General features: G+C 40.7%; 1 protein-coding gene across 1 annotated transcript in view; it reads right to left on the bottom strand.

Annotated features, from left to right (window-relative positions):
• The window catches only part of PPA2 (inorganic pyrophosphatase 2), a 35,874-nt gene extending 16,082 nt beyond the window's left edge, over window positions 1-19,792 (bottom strand). The window contains exons 1-7 of the mRNA XM_031607478.2: window positions 19,616-19,792; window positions 17,367-17,431; window positions 15,812-15,856; window positions 7,931-7,984; window positions 5,330-5,449; window positions 2,444-2,530; window positions 1,045-1,171 (exon numbers count right to left, since the gene is read on the bottom strand). Of these exons, the coding sequence (XP_031463338.2) occupies window positions 1,045-1,171; window positions 2,444-2,530; window positions 5,330-5,449; window positions 7,931-7,984; window positions 15,812-15,856; window positions 17,367-17,431; window positions 19,616-19,757 (640 nt within the window). The 5' untranslated portion in view covers window positions 19,758-19,792. The remainder of the gene's footprint in view (window positions 1-1,044; window positions 1,172-2,443; window positions 2,531-5,329; window positions 5,450-7,930; window positions 7,985-15,811; window positions 15,857-17,366; window positions 17,432-19,615) is intronic.
• Window positions 19,793-20,581: the final 789 nt, after the last annotated feature.

Raw genomic sequence — 20,581 nt, 5'->3', positions numbered from 1 at the left:
TATTCTCCACCTCAAAGCAACCTGCAACAAAACTGAGAATGAAGGGCCAGGCCAGTGATACAGTTACTTTACATCCAGAAATCAAGAAAAAGACTCAGTGGCTGAGAAACACAGTTCTGAATTATCAATTCAGTACTGAATTATTCAGTAATCAAAATTACTGAATACCCCTACTCCTAAAGAAAGGCCATGCTGTGCCTTGGTGAGATCTGCCAACAAAGAACAGGCTCTAATCATGAAGACTTAATGGTACATATGATTTCTGATCTTTTAACAGCCATTAACTGCCAGACAAAGCTCACATAACTCTCATGAATTTCAGAACTACTGCACTTGATGAAATGAAGTTCTGTTTATCCAGAGGAGGACTGCACATTACCTGTCCATAAAAACTTAACTCCCTCCAGCTTTAATGTATTTACATCCTCTTCTTAAAAAAAGAAACAAAATTGTAGCTCTCATTTTATTCAAACTACTGCACACACATTTTACTGAGTTCCATTCGGATACCAGAAGCATGGTCATAAGAAGGAAGACTGCATAGTATATTTCATCCTGCAAAGCCAATCATCAGCAAGGCCAAGAGAAGGCTGCATCAAAAGTTCACTTTCCAAATTAATAGGAGAAATCTTACTGTTCATATTAGCAACAATCCACAGTAGTAATGCAGTTACAAGTCACAGAACATTGGGAATGCTTTGTCAACAAGGAAAACAGCAATGTGCTATGCAATCTGAGTGGGTAAATATGTACTACTGCAATGGAGATAATACTAATTTTAAGAGATCTCTTTCAGAATGAATTGTTCCTGAACACAAAAGACTTTCTGTATATCAAGTCCTCTTGAAAATCCCCATCAACCTTTCCGAAAGTTCATTATGAAAACATACATGCCCACTTTGAGGAAAGCATTTGAATTTAAACAGTGAAAAAAGAATTTTGTCTCTTGGCTGTCTGTATCCTCTTGTCCTGGGTGGCGTAAACTCAGGTACAACCATTCAAGTGGGTGATATAACTTACATTAAGAAAGGTAAAAATGCTTACCATGGATCTTCTGGGCTTCTGGGTCATCCATACCAATGGCAATTATCTTCCAATCTGTCTCTCCTTCATCAAGAAGAGCTAAAACACCCAAGACCTTCACCTGAACAACCTCACCAGAAGAGCGAACCTAGAACAGAACATAATAATAAAAATACGTGAAAAACACTTTCTGAAATTTCTCTTCCAACAAAATGGTTTAGTATCTGTTTGGCCAGCAGCTAACAACATGGTAGACCTTCAAATCCAGTACGCATCAGCCTTGTCCCACCCTTGCTGATCTTAAACTCTCAATTCTCCAGCCAATATTTATTTAAGATAACACAAGCTAGAATATTTTCTCTCCTCTATCCCACCTTCCTCATTTTTGCCCCAATCTGCAAGTTAAAAGCATCTCTCAAGCATTATCTAGCTCCTTCCTGCCCCTTAACTCCCCACTTTCTCTACTCCTGGTTTTCATCTGTCTCTTGCTGTTCCTTTCTCTAGACTCCAACATATGCACACACACAGACACACATTGTACACTCTCTTACCTAAAAATATTAGCACAACTGTTTTTTGCATTTTCCTTGGAACTTCCTTCCTATCAGATAACATTCCCTTATAACTTTCTGGACCCCTTGAAATTCAGCTTCAGGTTCCCTTCCTCACGTGAAATTATGTTTGCTGAGTTCATCAGTTAAGTTTCCTCTTGCCTTAGGTAGCCAAGTGATCCCTCTTTCGAACTCTTTTGTGTTATTATCCCATCTTTGGTACCACAGCAGATTAATCCATTCTTTGCTGCCTCCAGATAAAGAGGATTTTATTTCAGTGTGCTAAGCCTTCCCTTTATACCTACTAATAGTGTTTATGTGCCTCCTTTTCATCCACCCATTCCATACCTTACAACTGCAATGGGTTCTTCTCCTCTACAGAAGGAGGGTCTATCTATTTCTCATGGGTTCCACCCATGAGAAAACTCAAACTTAACTCCTTTGTGGGTCTGACCTTTTAATCTTATTTGCGTGACACTGCCATATTTCCTCATCTTTTAGTGACTTCGCTTTAGCTCTAGTGCTGCTAGCTGGGGAAAAAGAAGGAAACCCTCTCCTTCCTTCCTCAAAATCTTAACTCTCTTCTCCTTCAAAACTCTCTGCCCAGCCACAAAACTCCAAGAACTCCAATTTTCTCCTTTATCCAGCACCCAGACTTCTCCAAATATTTTCCTACTTCACAAAAAATGAACAACAAAAAAAAAAATACAACAACAAAACAAACACTGCTTTCTTATCTATTATCAGACCTATCAGACATATTTTAGTCGTCCCAAGATTGACTACTATCACCTTTTCTTGCTTCCCACCTGCCACTGTCTTTGAAAAGCTGTAGACAAAGCATGAAATTAATCTTGACGATGACAAACCTTTGAACCTATCTCACAAACATCAACAGGATCATTATCCCCACAGCATCCTGTAATTTTATCTGTATGGTTTGGATCTTCCCAGGTCTGTCAAAGGAAAAAGAATTGTGAGTTACCAACTGATCTGCAATTACTATTCATCTAACCACTAAATTACTGAGTGGTTGTAAAAACACCAATTGAAAAGTCAGCTTGCTAAGAGCAGACTTACTCAATCAGAAATGAAAAAATTAAACCAATCAACCAACCAAAACTCTGAACAACCAACTGACTCAGGACAGATAACAGCAACAAACAGATGAACTCTGTTTAAGACAGAACAGGCACTTCATTAAATAGCAGTGATTAAGACAGAAGAGGACCTACAATGTATATATATATATATATTTTTGTTATCAGCACTTGTGGGCTTAAACTTAGACACCCTACAATCAGATTCTTATTATATTCTTTAGATGTACCTGCACTAGCGTAAGTTCTCTTCAAAATCATCTAGACTTTGAGCTAAGTTCCTAGGTATGGTACTGTCAGCATCCAATTTTTTGAAGTATTGAATTTAGGTCTGAAATACTTCTGAGTGTTTTTGCATACACAGATGTACACATACCCAAGAAGAGCCAGCAATTGAGACTAAGGAAGGTTCACTGAGAGGTAAATTCAAACCTCTGCTTTAAAGTCTGTATGAACAAGGAATCATACCTACATTAGTATAACCTAATTACACGACCAGTACTTGCTTTGTCTCTTGGAATGAAAGCCATGATTCTACAGTTGATAAGTTTTTTTCTGGCAAGAATTTTAAGACAAATAAGGTTTTGCTGAAAAGGTGTTAGAAAATATTTTACTTGGTCAAGCCTCCAACTCATATTCTTGTTCTTGAGAATCTGACTGATGCTAAAAGGTACAACTGAAAAGCAAATGCTCAAGTATGTAGACAGTAGCATTAAAAAAAAAAAAAATCACTTAAGCGGAACGAGGAGAGAATTTCAAATTAAAACTTATTTTTCCAGTACTCTTCAAAAGCACTTTTTCTTTTAAGACCTCATTATATCAATGCCATTCTCCAGCTGTATTTCTTCACCTGCAGTTCCCATAAAAACAGAAGAACAGATCAGGAATGGTAGCGTTCTCTGGACAGTAAAGCAACTCCTGCAATAATGATAATCCTAATGACATTTTCCTTCTTTGTTCCAGGGTGTAAAACAGCACTCACAAATACATATCTGTCTTTGTACATGACATTGAAACGTCTGGTAACTGCTGACACTGATGAAAAGTTCTCTTAAGATAATGGATAAACAGAACTGGGTCAGGCTCTGAGTTTGTGACAGTTGCTACTGAGAATCTGGAGTATAATCTAGACTTCGACAATTGCATGTGTAAGGATCCAAATGACCTTTTAAAGTCATTAAGAAAAGAAAAACTATAATCATCTCCAGCCCTGTTACTGACAAGGTAGTAAGGGGAACTAAATGCATTTCCTCGGGTCTGTTTTTATCAGTCCAGCAAAATGTACATCCTTCAGGAGATTATTCAGATGTTTAATTTTAGTTTTGTACTAAAGAGCAAACAAATTTCAAAATGTTAAATGGATTTTTTTTTGTCCTTCGCAATATCTATCTGGAAACTATCTACTGAGACTGCTAACTGGATAAGGACTTCATTGCTATGCTCCACTCCCTACCTAGTATCTCCTCTTCAGGGATGAAATACGTAAGCACATTTTCAGGAGTAAATTTTCAGTGCTTTAAGTGTAATAAAAAGAAACTATCTTTTCTAGCCCCATCATGTCCTTCAATACTGGCTTAACATTAAAGTGCTATTCAGAGAAATGAAAAACAGTTGTTTAAAACTTCAATTATGTCAGAAACTTCAGCCATTAGTTTCTGGTTTGTGTGTGTTCACACAAGGCTCAAACACAGTTTTGAAAGTGCCACAATCAGTAAAGTCTTCCAGTTCAGAGCAAAGTTAGCTAAGGCAGTTGAGGTTTAACCTAAAGAAAGATAAGCTATTGTGTTCCTCTTTCTTAAAAGATATTAAGAAATCCTGATTAACATTTATGCTGCAATACACGGAGATCCTAAATGAGTTGTGTTTTTGTAAAATGTCTTGCTTAAACAGGAAAGGGCTACTTGAAGAAGTATTTCTGACTTGATTTGTCAGATTTACAGTTGCCTAAGGGCCAGAGTTTATGTTCTCATAATACTCAAGAGTGAAGCTAGCAGACATCTGGCAAGCAGAGCTGTAGGGATCGGGCATATATTGTAAGGATGAGGAAGGTGCATGGGAATGCTTCATTTACTTATTTTGAATGATTAAGACTACTTCCTCAGCTGTACTATTTGAGCCATGCCTTAGCTGCTGGAACTGTGCTTAGACTTCAAGACCAGTAGATTCTCTATGGACTCACTGCCCAGAGAGGCGGTGGATGCTCCATTCCTGGAGACAGCCAAGGTCAGGCTGGAGGAGCTCTGAGCACCTGATGGAGCTGTAGGTGTCCTTCTTCATTGCAGGGGAGTTGGACCAGATGGCCTTTAAGGGTCCCTTCCAACTCAAATGATTCTATGATTCTATGAAAAAGTTTTCTTGAATGGCAAACTATGACAATTTAATTCTGTAACTACAATTCACAGATGCACACTGAAGATTCAAAACTTCTTGATCATTTAACTCCCTCCTAAAACAGCACTCATATTTACACTCACACCCAAATTCTGACCAAAATTTATGAAGACAATAAAGTCTTACATAAAAAAATTATAATTTCCAAATTATCAAAGAGAAACATCCCTCTTGCAGCTGATCTGCATTCAGGCAGTACTCAAGATTTACAAGGCAATTTACACAGAAGACAGAAAACTTTCACCATTATAACAAAAATGTTACCTGAGGGAGGGCACCATAATTCCATATATAACCCTTGTGAGGAAAGATATTTGCCACATATCGAGGCTTGCCTTTCTTTGTATCTTGTTTAATGGGATTCAACGGCTCCTCAGTGGCAATCTAAGCAGATCATGAAAGACAAAGAGAAAGAGAGAACTGTAAAACAAAAAGCAATTCATTCAGTACCCAACCATTTAGCTCCATCCTGGAGCATGTGCTTGTGGTTTGAGGAGTATTAAGAGTCTGATGGCCCCACAGTAAATCTCAAGGGTCATATTCAAAAAGTTGCTTATTAAGGTTTTAAATAATGCTGTTGAAGTATGCAGAGGAATTATTTCTAGAAGAAAAAGACATAAATTTGTAAGGACACTGTCACGGTCAATCAAATACTGAAAAGAATTTGCTCTTTATGGTACAATTTCAACAGAGATACAAATGGTGGGACAAGTTCCTCAGACAACAAGGCCTTTGACAGCAACAGGGGAATTGTTTCATCATCATCACCCCCACCCCCCAGCCACTGCTCTCCTACTGCATACATCCCTTCTCTCCATCACTTCTAAGCATACATACAGAAGCTTTTTGGTAAGGACATGTTCTGTACAGGCACCACTTGACACTTTCATGTTAGGTTTGGAACAAATTAAATTAACATTAGAAGGCATTCTTACACCTGAAGTAGCACTCCTGGAAGGACAGGACTAATTATTACAAAACAGTTTATTACTGTCATAATCCTACTACCTCAAATATAAACCCAGCAGCCTATCTACTTAATTCACTTGAACTGCCCTTTTGCCACTCCACATCACAGCAAAAATCCACACTAGCTTGACTCACCTGGATGCTGTTGTATCTGTTAAGGGCTTTGAGGTGTGCTGGTTCAGGCCGTACACACGGGCACACAGCACTTAGTTCACATCCATTTTAAAACATCCTTGTAATTTAACTAAAACACCAAAAGCAAAGTCATCCTAAGGGAATTCAAACTGTTTGGGCCACATATTTATTCCATGAATGAGCTCTCCCACACTTATTTTCACACCTGATACCACTGTTTTGATCATAACCTAACGGGAAAGATATGGAACCTGGGATTACGACAGAAGTGGAGCTCAGTTATGGTTTTTTTGATATAAACTGAGGCAAAGAAGATTAAGTGACAACAGTAGGCAGAGGGCCACTAATGTCTCATAAACAGTACTTTTGGTAAAATCAAGGGAAGGACAAGAGAAATGCAACAAATGTAGCAGTGCAATACATTCTTTCAATAGCAAGGTTTAATTTCCTACAGTCCCCCTTCCAGGCAAGTAAGCCTCAGCACAGAGGCAGAGAAGGGCCAGTATTGTCATCTTACCACAGCCTGTGCTGAAGGACTTACAGGACACAACAACAAGGCAGGTCAACTCTCTGCCCTAACAAAGGAACTTCCAGGTATATTAAAATGTGTGTATTATGTCTGGTATGCTATCAAGACAGAAAACATCCAAATCCAGTACTTCTGATCTATCAGGACAACAAACCTTTCTCCCCTCAAAGTAACATACCAAGATAAGGGGAGAGAGAGCAAAAATGGAAAACTGAACTCAGATTCCACAACAAACCTTCATCTTATAATACAAGCCAATTATCCTAAGTAATCCCACTTCTAAAATAACAACTCAGGTGATAAAGACAGTTCAAATGATATTCCAGCATCAGGGAAAAAGAGAAAAGGTTCTGAACAAAGAGGCTGGGGAGGTTCGTCAGGGTTATTTTTAGTAATCAAAATAGTTCACCAGCTAACCCACACAATTTCTTGAAAGCATCTAGAAAACATTTCCAAAACTAACAAATGTTCAGAAAGATAGAAAATACCCTTGTGAGATAAGTTTTCACAAAATCTATACATGAAGCACTACTTAGCTTCTACATTGTAACAGCAGAGGAACTCACTCAGCTCTACTTTTAAAGTAACTGCAGAAGGAGATACTTTGTATGAGTGAGGCCTAATGTGGTTTTTTGACAAAAGGAAACTTCCTTCCCTAGCCACTTCATTTGTCAGGATGCGGCCTATCAAACAATAGGAAGTGAGAGGAATTCAACCCTAGAATGGTTTGAGTTGGAAGGGGCCCTTAAAGGCCATCTGGTCCAACCTCCCTGCACTGAACAGGGATACCTACAGCTCCACCACGCTCTAAGAGCCCCCCCAGCCTGACCCTGTCTGTCTCCAGGGATGGAGCACCCACCAGCACTACGGGCAACCCGTGCCAGTGCCTCAGATCCTCTGACCTGAGTGTTTTGTGAGTGAGCAGGACTAAGGCTAAGTGCTAAGACAGTGTTCTGCAGCCCAGCGCCCCAGTATCTGCTGCAGGTATGCAGTAGCCTGCAGTCAGATGGCTGTCAGGACGGAGTACCTGCAGAATGAGAACAGAATTCCAGCCTCAGAGCTTTTTGTAACCACACTGGTAATATCTGTATGCACAACTTCAAGTTAATATTTTAACAAAGAAAAAAGAATATCTATAAAGAGAAATCCACACTAATCTGCATACTGGAACCCACTGTATTGTCATTGCTTTCATAAATATACCTATATATTCAAGTATTTTTCTTAATTACCTCCATTTTTGCATTTGTCCAACGAGGCACTTCTACAACCATATTAAATAGGACCTAAAATAAAAACAATTAAAGAACTGAAAATAAAACCCACTTAGCAAGTAATATTTTTCAAATAAAAAAATTCTCTGTGTTCAGCTGCAACGTACAACAAATCTCACTATTGCAGCTGCTTTTACTTAAGTACAATTTGTTTAGCTCCTCACAATAATATTCAGCCTCCTCAGTTCATCCTTCACCCATTCACCTCTGAGAATATAAATGAATAATGGAAATACACAGTTGTTCTTGTTCCAGTACCAGTATTGCTCTTCACACAATGTTAAATAAGCCCACAGAATAGTTCACCACAAGGCAGTATTCTGTCCAGTTGTCAAAAAAGACTGAACATTTCTACATGAAAGAGTTAGCTTCTTTCAAGCACTGAAAAGGACAATGCATTCTCTCACAACCACCACGAGGATTTATTTCTTCAGGTCTTCTTTTCTGCCTTTTTTTTAATTAAAAAAATAGAAAACACCTAACAGCTACTGACATTGCTGATTGTTTGTCAAATCTATTTGAAGCGAGGCACAATGAATCCAAAAGCAATGGCAGAGAAAGGATGTAGGTACCTCACTTTAGTGTAAACTCTCTTCATTGTAGAAACAAAGTAAAAATTAACAATGGAAAAAAAAAGAAACACCTAAGAAAAGCTATCATTGCTGTAAGGTTTCCCCTTCCAAAGCTATGAGATATAAACACCAAAGAGAACAGAGTATTAATCAACGTGGGTAACTAGACCAAACCCAGCAATGCCTGTAATTACTTTCTCCATGAGTAATAATCCCAAATATCACGTTACCTGAGATGCCTCTTCATATAAAAAGAAAAATTCTTGATTATTAAAAATGGCACCAGATCAGGAAAGGTCAAAATATGTTCTTGAAGACATTTGTAGAAAAACAATAAACCAACTGAAGAACCGTACTGACTCTCAAACTATACCATTAATAAAGCTGTGAACATTTGGATTTTTCCTATTTGCCTGTTCCAGTTACAGCAAAAAAATAACCACTAGCAGGGGCAATGCCACAGTCTGACTAAAGTCACTCCGATGGTTTTGTGATCTTTTCCCCTCAAAACTGGAATGCAAGAAGCAAAAAGGCAGCTTTCACAGTCACCCACTGTTTTTCCCATGAGACCACAAGCTATACTCAATGCTGATGGCAAATTCCAGTAGACTTAAATGAAATTTGCCATCTCTAAGTACCATGCCCATACTGTAATCAGTGGCATTTAAGTATGTAATTATTAGGACATAATTAAGCACATTAAACAAGTGGAAAAGGAAAAAAAAAAAAAAAAAAAAAAAAGGAGAAAGATGCTCCAGATCACTTCCATAAAGCACATTTCACGTATATAAGCATAGCTGAAACTGAGAAATCCTCAAAGAGAGTTCAAAGACATAACACTAAGGAAGCAGATGCAGAACAAAGAAATGTACATGCAGCAGCAGGTAAGGGCAAGGCTGGAAAAGAGCCAAAGAAAGTTTGCACATCCACCTCAGAAACATTTGGAAAAAGAAACGCACACCATGGAAGCCGGGTGCTGACAAGAAACTGCCAGCAAGTGAAAGAACTGTTCTGACTGGCAGTGACAGGCAGAAGAAGGACAAACTTCCCCTGCAGTTACACACAACATCTCATCCTCCATGAAATGCTTGTGTTGTGAAGAACGCAACTGCCTATTTTCCTCACTGCCTCAAACACAACAACCTGTAAATGCTGCCTGGAACTTTAACTGGTCCTCACTAGAACAATTCTCAGGGCTGGACCACAGCTGGACTGAAGCTAACTACAATGCTTCTCTCAAAAGAATGACTTGGCTTTAAGACCAGACCTTCATAATTTGTGGTATCAGTCAAACATGAATCGTCAGGTCTTAAATGTGACAGCCTGACAGATTAATTCATATGCAAAAAAACAAAACAAAAACAAAAACCCAGCCCCAGAAGTACTCTCACTAATACTAAACTACCACAAGCATTTACACAAGATTAATAACTTCATGCAGTGCTTACCTTTAAAAATAAAATTTTATTTATAGGGCAATTACATTTTCACAGTGATGAGGCAGAATTCACCGAAGTGGAAAGAGCACATATTAGACAGTTTGACAGAGGGAAAGAGAGAGGTATATTCCTCCAGGTTGTGGGTTTTGTTTTGTTTTAAGGTTGCTTTTCTTTTTTCCTCTGCTTTCCTACTGCCTTGTTTCCCTGCTCGACTAAATGTCATCCAGGATTCCTTTTCCTTCACTCTTTTCCATACCAGGCATCTATTCCTTCCATCCACTCCAATGCTCTCCCTCAAGTGCTTGCTGCAGAACGCTCCTGGCCCCAGCTGCAAACAGAAACATCTCAGGTATCCCATGCCTCCACAGATTACCACCTGCATATGCCATTCAGTGGTTAGCTTTGGTTGGTCAATGTGTCTGGCAATTGATATTTTTATCTTTCATCAGTAAAACAAAAAAAATTTCACCTCAGGAAAAAGCCACATGAGCACTTCTACCCCTTCAAGCAAAGGTAAGATTGCTCCAACAGCCTATGGCACACCTTCCAATGAGAGAAAAAAAAAAACCCAGAAGCTAATTTCTCATGAAACAAAAACTACTGCTTTAGTAAGTTTAGCATTTAGTTGCCTTAACATGCCAGCAGTCAGCTGGTCTGCCTATGAGATCACTGCTTGCCAAAGTCCAGATTTTATCTAGATTCAGAAAAGGAGAGAGAACTCATAAGCTAGGGAAAGTGACCTTATAGGGTCCAGAGGGATGTTTAACCCAGGGTGTCATGGAGCTTGTTTGACTTTGGGTTAATGTGAACAGAGGACATACGTCTGTATTTCTGCTCTATTATATCTGGAGGAGAGAAAGGGAAAAAAAAATCAGCATGGAAAGGTCAAATATATATTTCCCAGTTCCTCACACTGAGTATGAAAATCATCAGAAAATTACATCAGAAAAAGAAACTCTCTAAACAGAATCCTTTATTATCTAAGGACAGTAAAACTACATCACATAGGAATTCATGTAGGATGTAAATAAGTGTTTGCATTAGCAGGGTGTTTTCTTTAACAAGGCCTGGCAACTTACTGCATCCCATTTGAATTAAATCGTTTCTAATGTAAAATCGCTTCTACTTCTATTATTCAATAGACAACAAGAACAGGGAGGTTTTTTTCTTTTGTTGTTGTTGTTGTTTGCCTTTTAAGCATACATTCTTCAGAATGCTCATACAAGTGTTGTATCTAGGTAAACTGTGGGACACTTGTCTCCACGAATGACCAATGGGAAAAAATTACTGCTGGCTCTGGTTTGTTCTGAGAAGAGATTCTTAGAGAAGATGGCTCATTTTGATCAAGGTTTGTTATAACAAATTTGAATATCACAAGTAAGCAGAAATTAAGCATGTCTGACACTATTTTTGCAACCCACCCTTCTGGATTCCCATTAATCATTCTCAGAAACGGTTTTTCTTCCTTGCCTAACTTTTGCCCCTCTTGCTCAACTATTTCATTTCTCAGTCTCCCTAAGTTCCTGTGTTGGTGTATTTGAAGGGCGGGTTTTGAATAGGTACAACTGTGCTCAAGGATTGCAACATGTAATGCTCAACTCTGAAGCGTCAGCTTATTTGAAGAAGTGGAGCAACCTATGCAGAACAAGAAGAGTGACAAAATGAGAGATATGAAGAGAAGAGAAACTCAGTATAATTACTATCTTTGTAATATGCTCCTTAAGGCCTGACTGCCATTCACCATCAGTACTGCATGAGGTAAGCTGAAGACTAATCGTTACATTACTCATTTTTGTACTAGAGTACTTTAAAAAATATATCTGAAAGTATTAAAGGCTGCATTTTGGGGCTACTGACCCTCCTCATGGAGAAACTTGGAGCTCACATGACAGAGATAAGAAAAAAATAGCTACGATTTTCATTTTTATCTACCTGTTCATTTGCAGTCTTACAGGGATTCTCACCAGCAGCTTGCAGTTGTGGACTAAGGAGAATGAAAAGGATGAACTGCAATCCAGCGCTAGCAGTATGAACAAAGGATAGTGTTTTCAATAACATGAGTTTATAAGAAGACAGAAAGAAAAACAAAGGGAAAACAAAAAGAGAGAGAGAAAAAAAGGACAGACTGGCATGAAATACAACCAGAAGTAAATGCAGAGGGTCTTGTTCATAAGACGACAGCCTGTGTTATAAGCATTTCTGATATAAAACTTGCTATGAGGCATCTGCCAATGAAAACAACAAACTAGATATCAGTAGCATCTGGAAACCAAATTCTATATCTAAAGAGAAGTCAGCAGAACTCTCCCAAGACAAGTTAATAGAGCACCTTCCAAAAAAGGAATACAGTGCCCACTGTAAATGTCAAGTGCCTTCAAGCTCTTCACAGTGTCCTTCTCTGAAGTTATAGTGCAATGAGAACCAAGAACATCGTGGAAGAATTTTTATCCACAGATACATAAACAGTGATCAACTAGTTAGCAGACACATTCACCTGCAGAACTACTCAGGATAGAACATTGACAAAGATGCAAATAAAACCTCAGATTTCAAGAAATCAGTTCTCTAAAGTCAAGCCTAATCACTGATACAGCTTTCATAGTAAACCAACTTTACTCCAATAAAATCCCTGAGCAGATGAGAGAAGATTAATAAATACTGAGAAGAACAGAAGTAATCTACAAGAACAAAGCAAAATTTGCAGCTACTGGAGAGATACACAGAAAAAAGCTAGGCAAATTCACAAATCAGGGTGAAACCTTCACAGATAATCTAGATTTTGGAACACACAACTCTTTGAACACATGTAATGGACTCACTACAGCCCAGGTTATACACACCAAAAAAGTGTCTAACATGACTACAGAAGGTTACAGAAGCCATAGTTAAGAAAGAACATACAGCCCAAGTTTGCACCTGCATTATATAGGAAATAATGCCAGCTTTTCCCTGCTTATGAAACATACTGACATTATCATAAGACAACTCTGACACCACAAATGGGAACTCTGTTGCAAGCATCAGGCCCTCAATCAGATTGTTTATTTAGACTACATGACCACAGTGATGAATCGTTGTACCTCATCCCACTGCCTAATCTATCAAAAGGTTTTGCCACAAGAACACAACAAAACCAAACCTGTCTTACTCCTTTCTGCTATTTTTCAACTGCTTTGGTGGGTGCCTCCAAGTTAGGAGTATAATTTCTGCATGCTTGGACAGATTAAGGCCAATGTTTTAAATAAACCTTTGTATTTAGGAACACCTGAGTTCCCTGAATGAGATAATGTGAATACCAAAGACATATACACAACAATGGATTAGAAACTCTTGCACTACAGCAGGGAAGCAATGCTTCACATTAGTCTTGAAAAGAAAACTATGACCTCTTCAAACCTTCCTGCCAGACTTCTAAGAATGTAGTCAACAGTCCATCCCTGACAGTTTTGACTGTAACCGCAGTGGGAACATCCATCCCTTCAGACACAAATGTGAAACTTCAGGTGCCTTTCAGCAAGATTTTCTCAGGAAGAGAGGATTCCAAGAGCCTGCAATGCTAAAGACAAAGCAGAGGTTCAGACTGCAGCCTGGCAATAGTTTTGGGACTGAAGCTAAATATGATTTCTTCCAACATTTCTTCAGCTTCTCCCTGAAAGTAACTCCTTCCAAGTCTCCCAACAGCCAAAAGATCAGTTGTCAACAACAGCTGCAAAACTGAATTTAATAGAGATTTGGGAAGGTCTAAAATGTTGCAAGAAAGAAGGGTTCCTTACAAGATTTAATACACAACTATCACAGCTTTTCCTTTCAAACTAGAAGCTGAGACTGAAGAACAGCTAATGGACTTATATAAGGCACATTCCTTTATCCCATAAACAGACTCCTATTTCTGAGACCTCGTTCCCTGTATAAGAAATGCAATGAACAATTTAAAGTTAGAGAGACTGAGCAGACTCATGCAGAAATTGCATCTTTTTCCACTCCTAAACATATTTATTAAGTGCCACCCTGAGTTTTAAAGCAGGAGCATGAGTTTTAACTTTGTTCCTAGGACAAGCAGAACTCATACCTTTGAATTCTGGCCAAATGCAGCAAGAATCAACTCAACACCCAGTAACAACAGTAGCCTTTGCATCCCTAGACAAAGCTACAGAATATAGTGCTTCAAAGATCTTCAGAAATCAGTACACAGCATTATATTTCTCATTTTCTCTTTATAACCTGATTGAGCTATACTTTCCCTGATCACAAGCATGCAGGGATACATTTCTCCCTAGGCAAGGGTGGGTAAGACAGAACACTGCTTTCCTGAACACAAACATCCCTTTCTTTTCTCTCTTCTCCTCAGCTCTCAAACATAGTGGAAAAAAAGGTTTTCTAAATGATTTTCATTCTCCCCTTTCACCACTTAAGACCAAACAGATTTGGGAAGCCTGCAGACTACATGTTCATTTTCGTACTCACATGAGATGCTCAAAGACCAAAATCTGCATTTGCCTTTACTCCTTTTCCACAGCTTTATGCAACCACAGCCCAGAGTTCTCACATAGTAAGAATTAAGTGAAGCAGCTCTAGAGTCTACACTGGTCCAGAAAATAAGAGCTGCTCAGCTCAGGTTTTTTGTTTTTTTTTTAATTTGTTTTGCCCACAGAGTGATCCAGAGATCAGAAAAAGGGAACCAGAAATACTGTTTTAAATGAACTACCATATTTCCCCCCCACGCAGACAAAATTTAGACACTGCACAGAACAGGGTTTGCATTTTTGTAAACAGCAGACAGTGTCATAGTGTTTAAAACCAATAATTAAGAATTCATATTGCAAAAAGGTCAAGAAAGGCTATTGGGACATATTTCTTCTCCTTGTCAACTTATTTGTCAGGTACAATTCTACATCTACCAAATAGTATTTAAATGGGCATCAAGCAGCAGGAAACCCACTAAGTGTCATGCAGCTTGAAGGCAGAAGAAATACACTGTGCAGGACTGTGTTGGGACTGGTGTGCAGTACAGAAACCAGCATGTCCCATGCTAGTTGTAAACCTGTAAAAAGATATTTCAGATAGTTCTTTAACATTGGATGGATAGTTACAGTTTTGCAATATGACTGGTCAAACAGATACTGAGAAAACAGAGGAGCACAAGGGAAAGAAAAAAGGACACAACAAAACACATGTCTGTCTTTGTTTATTCCACTGAACTTTATCCCCCACCAAGGAAAGGAAAAAAAAAAAAAAACCAACATTTTTGGAAAAGACACTTGCATAAACAACTCTGTTTCACAGAAAAAGCTTGAACAGACCAAACATGTTTCTTTGGGCTTCTCTAAGGCTCAGCTTTAGTGCTGTTAATACTGAGTCTTTGGGCTTACTAAATGAGCACAGAAAATGATATAACTTCAGGTGTAAAAAACAGGAATAGTAATTCTAATTTCTGCTCTACATACTTAGAATCTCTTAATTTTTGTATATATACTAAAGTTAACCTACAGTTAAAGCATCATGAATATTTCACTAATGGAGGTTTTTTACTGCAAATGCTTTTGCCAAAAAGAAAATATCTCTACACTGTAACAGTTATAATGAAACTTTGAAAGAGTGGTATAAAAGTGTTTGTCTTTGAGAATTTTTTGATGAATAAAAGAATTCTGACATTTCTGACCCATTAAAAGAAGAGAATATTAAATCCCTGTAACTATTCTTTTCCTGAAAGACTTGCATTTGAACATATGTTAACTATATTCAGTAAAAGATTACTTTGCAGAACAGCAAAATAATGCAAAGGAGGAAAAAGAAAAGGAGGAGGAGGGAAAAGAAGAACCTAGCTGTACCTCATTTCCTGTAGTCTTTGACCTCTTTGCAGGAATCTCTTTATCCTATAAGGTAAGGGTGAATAAAGAACATTAGAGAGCAATTGTATTCACATTAATACAGATATTTCTAGTTTTAAATGCAAATGAAACACTCTTTTTCATGTAAGAAGGCACAAACAGTAACTTTTAAAAATAAGTTGCTGGTCCTATTTGATTGTGAAGTTATAATCTTCCCAATGTTAACAGAGCAAGAGAAAAATATACATGCACATATTCACTTCCTCTCTGCTACGCAGAGATTTTAAGCAGCAGTTTAGGTATCAGCTGTTTAAAACACATCACTCATCCTTCTGCTCACCTGAAAAGAATAAAAAACAAAACAAAAACAATATGGAAAAGAGGCTTGAAGTTATCCACCACAAAATTAAGTTAGATTAGAAGAGGCAAAGAATGTAACACGCAAGTCCTAACCTCCTCATTTTGAAAAGAGGGTAAAAATAGCACAGACCTTCACAATAACTCTTTTCTGGTGCTCACGTCCCACAGGAAACTCTTTCCTTGCTCACAGCCAAAATTAAAGGCTCTCTGCATTAATCAGTCATCACTGTACTATAATTTAATCCACAGAAAACTCACAGACCATAATCCTTCTCGTCAAACCTTAAACTCTTGAAGCAGACCCAGCAAGGCCTCCAAAAAACATGTGGGTGAAAATGCCCCCTTGATTTTATATTAATAAGTCCACAGAGCATCTTAGTAATGACAGTTTAAATAATTCAGGAGATTGGTTCACTACTCAGATAGAGATTTCTGAACACACTACAGCTGTTGACTTATCTCACCAGTCACGTCACCCATAGAGTTCCCGCAACAAATCAAGAGAACGGCCAAAACCCTCCCAACCTGTTTGTGTAACAAGTGTACCATAATAAGCAAACCTAAGTCTAAACCAAAGACTGTCAGTTCCCACCAGTGACATATAAAACAGGCGTTTCATTATTGCTATAATGAAACTCCAGGGAACGTGGCTAACAAGACGTGAAAGTGCTCAGCTGCACCTCACGCCTCGTAATTCTCTAAAGGTGCGATTACCACTTCTCTCTCGGGCATTATTGTTGGCTTCCAATTATAATCCTCCTTTTGGGAATTAAAAAAAATACACCAGAAGTCACGTAAGTAGTGCTGCACATGTCCCACAGCAAGGAATTGCACGTTTAACTGCAGACATAGAAAAAATCCATTTTTTTAAATAACAATAGAAAGTGAGCTCAAAAACCCATGAACACAAACTTTAAACACAGAGAATTACTACATGATACTGAGAGGGCTCTCAGTACCCTCAGTCATCTGGAGATTTAAAAGGACAAGTGGTTTATTTACACAGTTACAATGCTTCAATACAAATTACTGAACTTCACTGAGAAAATGAGGTGGAGTTATCTTGCTTACATTATTATTCAGACTGGATTAAAATGCCTCTTCTGGCGCTACAGACTTGCCTCTTAATTGTTTAAAAAAATCCCATTTAAAAGTGCATTTCTACCTAAAGAGTACTCAAAGCAAAAATATATACCTCTTTGGATCCAGCAAAGAGTGGAATATCATGAAATGGGGAAATGTATTTACCATCTGCGTTCTCTGAAAAATAAAAAAGTGAAGTAACATTACAAATCTAGATATACATGCTGTAAGATGTCTGCACTGATAACGGCTATTATGCAGTATAGAAATCTATGATATGACAACATATGCATCAATTAAACCTCTTCCTGAAGTTTAATTCCAAAGACTGAAAAATAAGCTACGTGCAGGACAACGTACTTGATTCTTTGACAGTGACTTACTGGAATCAGAATTACTGCTTTAGTATTCAATACCACACTTCTCTTTTCTAACTAGCTGGCAATACAAGCTATGGAAAGATGAGAAGATCCCTTCCTTGTCTTTTCCTTTCCTCCCTGCCAATACACAACCATTAACAGAGAAAAAAAAAAAAAAAAAAAAAAAAAAAAAGTGTGGAATACCAAGGGAACCTCAGTTCCATGCATGATCAGTGAATCTCCATGGTCTTCTAGTAGTACAGCCCTAATGACTTTATTGTATTTCTAGTGAGCTAAATTTCACAAGTACGAAGAGAAAACTCTTCAACATGCTGAAATCTGATGAAGAGAACATACAAGAGATGGTATAATAGCTCAGGCCCTACATATGAAACATGATAACCTCAAATCCTGCAAAAGTTGACATTACCTTAATGGAGGCCTAGTCTGCACCTCAGCCTTGCTTCCACTGTAGAAAGGAACAAAATTTACCAGAGTAAACGCTGAAGCATTTCAAATCACTTGGAAACTCTTCAATATACCAAAGCCCAAACATAAACAGAAACATATAATAATATGTTTATATATAATACAAGGCATTAACACTGATTTCAAGGAGTTCCTCCTTTGTTAGCACTCCTTTTTATGGTAAATGGAAACAGAGAACTCTATTTAGTTTTGGACCACCTCAACGAAGAGGAATACATGCTAGCTGTTTTTCATAGAATGGCTTAGATTGGAAAGGACCTTAAAGGGACCCTGTTGTGAGCAGGGCTGCCACCCACTAGAGACTGCCCATGAGCCAATCCAACCTGGCCTCAAACTCCCCCAGGGATGGGGCACCCACAGCTCTGGGCAGCCTGTTGCAGTGCCTCACCACTCTGACTAAAGAATTTCTTCCTAACGTCTAACTCAAATTTCCCCTCTTTTAGTTTAAAGCCATCCCCCCTTGTACTACCAGGCTGTGTAAAAAGTCACTCCCCCTCCTGTTAGAGGAGGATTAAGGCTGCAATGAAGTCTCCCTGGAGCCTTCTCCTCTCCAAGCTAAACACCCCAAACTTTCTAGGCCTATCATCCTTGTGGCCCTCCTCTGGACCTGCTCCAACAGTTCCACATAATTCCTGAACTGGGGGATCCCAGGCCCAGACACAATACCCCAGATAGACCTTACAAAGTCAGAGCAGAGAGACAATCACCTCTCGCCCTGCTGGCAACTCTTGGAAGCCTCCCAGACCATCCTCCTAATTAAAGCAAAGTTTAGCAGTGGGCTGCTTGCTTCCACTCACTGACGTGCCCTGCAGCTCCCTGGGGACTGGGCACAAGGAGCCCTGGCAGAGTGCTGCTCACAGGGCACATGATGACTGCAGACGTCAGAGGTAACTCCCGAGAAGGTGACGAACCAAAGACGTCCACAACAGCAAAGCGCTGTGCGGCCAGCGTAGTTAGTGACACGTGTAACGCCGAAGCTCCCGCTGCACACTGGGAGGCCTCCTGGAGCCCTGCCCGCGCTCTCCCAGTGCCACCTCGCTGCTGCTCAGGCTGCAGCCCTGCTGTCTGGACGCCAGTCTCTCCTCAGCGTGACGTCTCCAGGAGGGCCGGCCTGGCCACAGGGCACAGGCAGCACTCCCACAGAGCTGACGCGGTGCTGAGGCGAGGCTCCCTCTGCCAAGCCCACCCTTAGGCTCCCAAGTGCCCCACATGCCCCCAGCCCCCCCACACCCTTCAGGGAGCTCTGCAGGGCCCGTGCGGCGCACACAGCGGCCCGAGGCCTGTGCAGGTCCGACATTTCCTCGGAAAGGCAGATCTGCCGGGAAACCCCCTCACTTTCCACGCAAATCGCCCCCTCGGCTAGGCGGGAAGCTCAGGGCCGACCCCTCCAGCAACGCGAGAGGCCTCAGCGGGAGCGGCAGGCCACCGCCGCCTCTCCCCGCCGTGCCCCTTCCCGAGGCGGAGAAGGAAGGAAGGGGGGGGAGGTCACCGGGCCCCGGGTGCTGCTACTTACTAAAGTAGAGGCGGTAATCGGGAGAGTTGGGCCGCCCCCGCTGCTCCGTGCCGTAGCGGGCCATGGCGCCGAGGCAGCGGCGCGGCGGCCACCCCCACCCCCGCGCCGCCAGCAGCCGCCCCAACCCCGGCAGCGCACGCATGATGGCTGCGACCGCCTCCCTCCCCTTCCTGCGGCCGCCGGGCCTGCGCCGCGCCGCGCCGGCCTCCTGCCCCCTGCCCCCTGCCCCGGCTGTCCTCAGCGGTCCCCGCCGGCAGGCCCGGCCCGGCCCGGCAGACAGGGTGCTGCTGCGACAGGACCCGCTCTCCTCCTGCCGCACCGACGCGGACGGACAGCAGCACGCCGTACCGCCGCGCTGCCGCCTGAGGGGAGGCGCGGCTCTCAGCCCCGAGAGGCCCAAGATGGCGGTTTGCCCCCAGGCAGCGGCTGTCGCAGGACCCAAACTCTGGCTGCGGGGTCCGTGAGATGGCTGCTTGCCCCCAGCCTCGGGAGAAGGGAACAGAAGGGAGGAAATAGGGGCATGGAAGGAGTGGTGCCGTGGAAGGTTTGTCAGCCCCGGTGGGGGTGTGATGATTGCCATCCTGCCCGCTCCCTGGCAATAAAGCGTTCCCTTCTCAGCACACGGCTCCCACACCTGCGCCAGCGTAGCTGGGCTACTGGCACTGATTCCCACAGATAGATAATGCTTGTTATTATTGAACTTTGCTGACGCATAAATTAGGTTATCATCTGTATTCTCTTTGTAGTGGTTTTGTATTCCTCTATGGACGATGTTTCCTGCAGCATTGGTGGCTTTGAATTCTGGTCTCATAGAATCACAGAATTGCCAGGGTTGGAAGGGACCTCAAGGATCATGAATCTCCAACCCTCCTGCCACATGCAGGGCCACCAATCATCCCACCTAATGCTAGACCAGGCTGCCCAGGGCCCCATCCAATCTGACCTTGAACACCTCCAGGGACGGGG

The sequence above is a fragment of the Phasianus colchicus genome, chromosome 4 (genome assembly GCF_987193195.1).
Source record: "Phasianus colchicus chromosome 4, bPhaCol1.hap1.1, whole genome shotgun sequence".
Lineage (NCBI taxonomy): Eukaryota > Metazoa > Chordata > Aves > Galliformes > Phasianidae > Phasianus > Phasianus colchicus.
The sequence above is the reverse complement of the archived record's forward strand: the minus strand, read 5'-3'. Positions and strand labels throughout refer to the sequence as shown.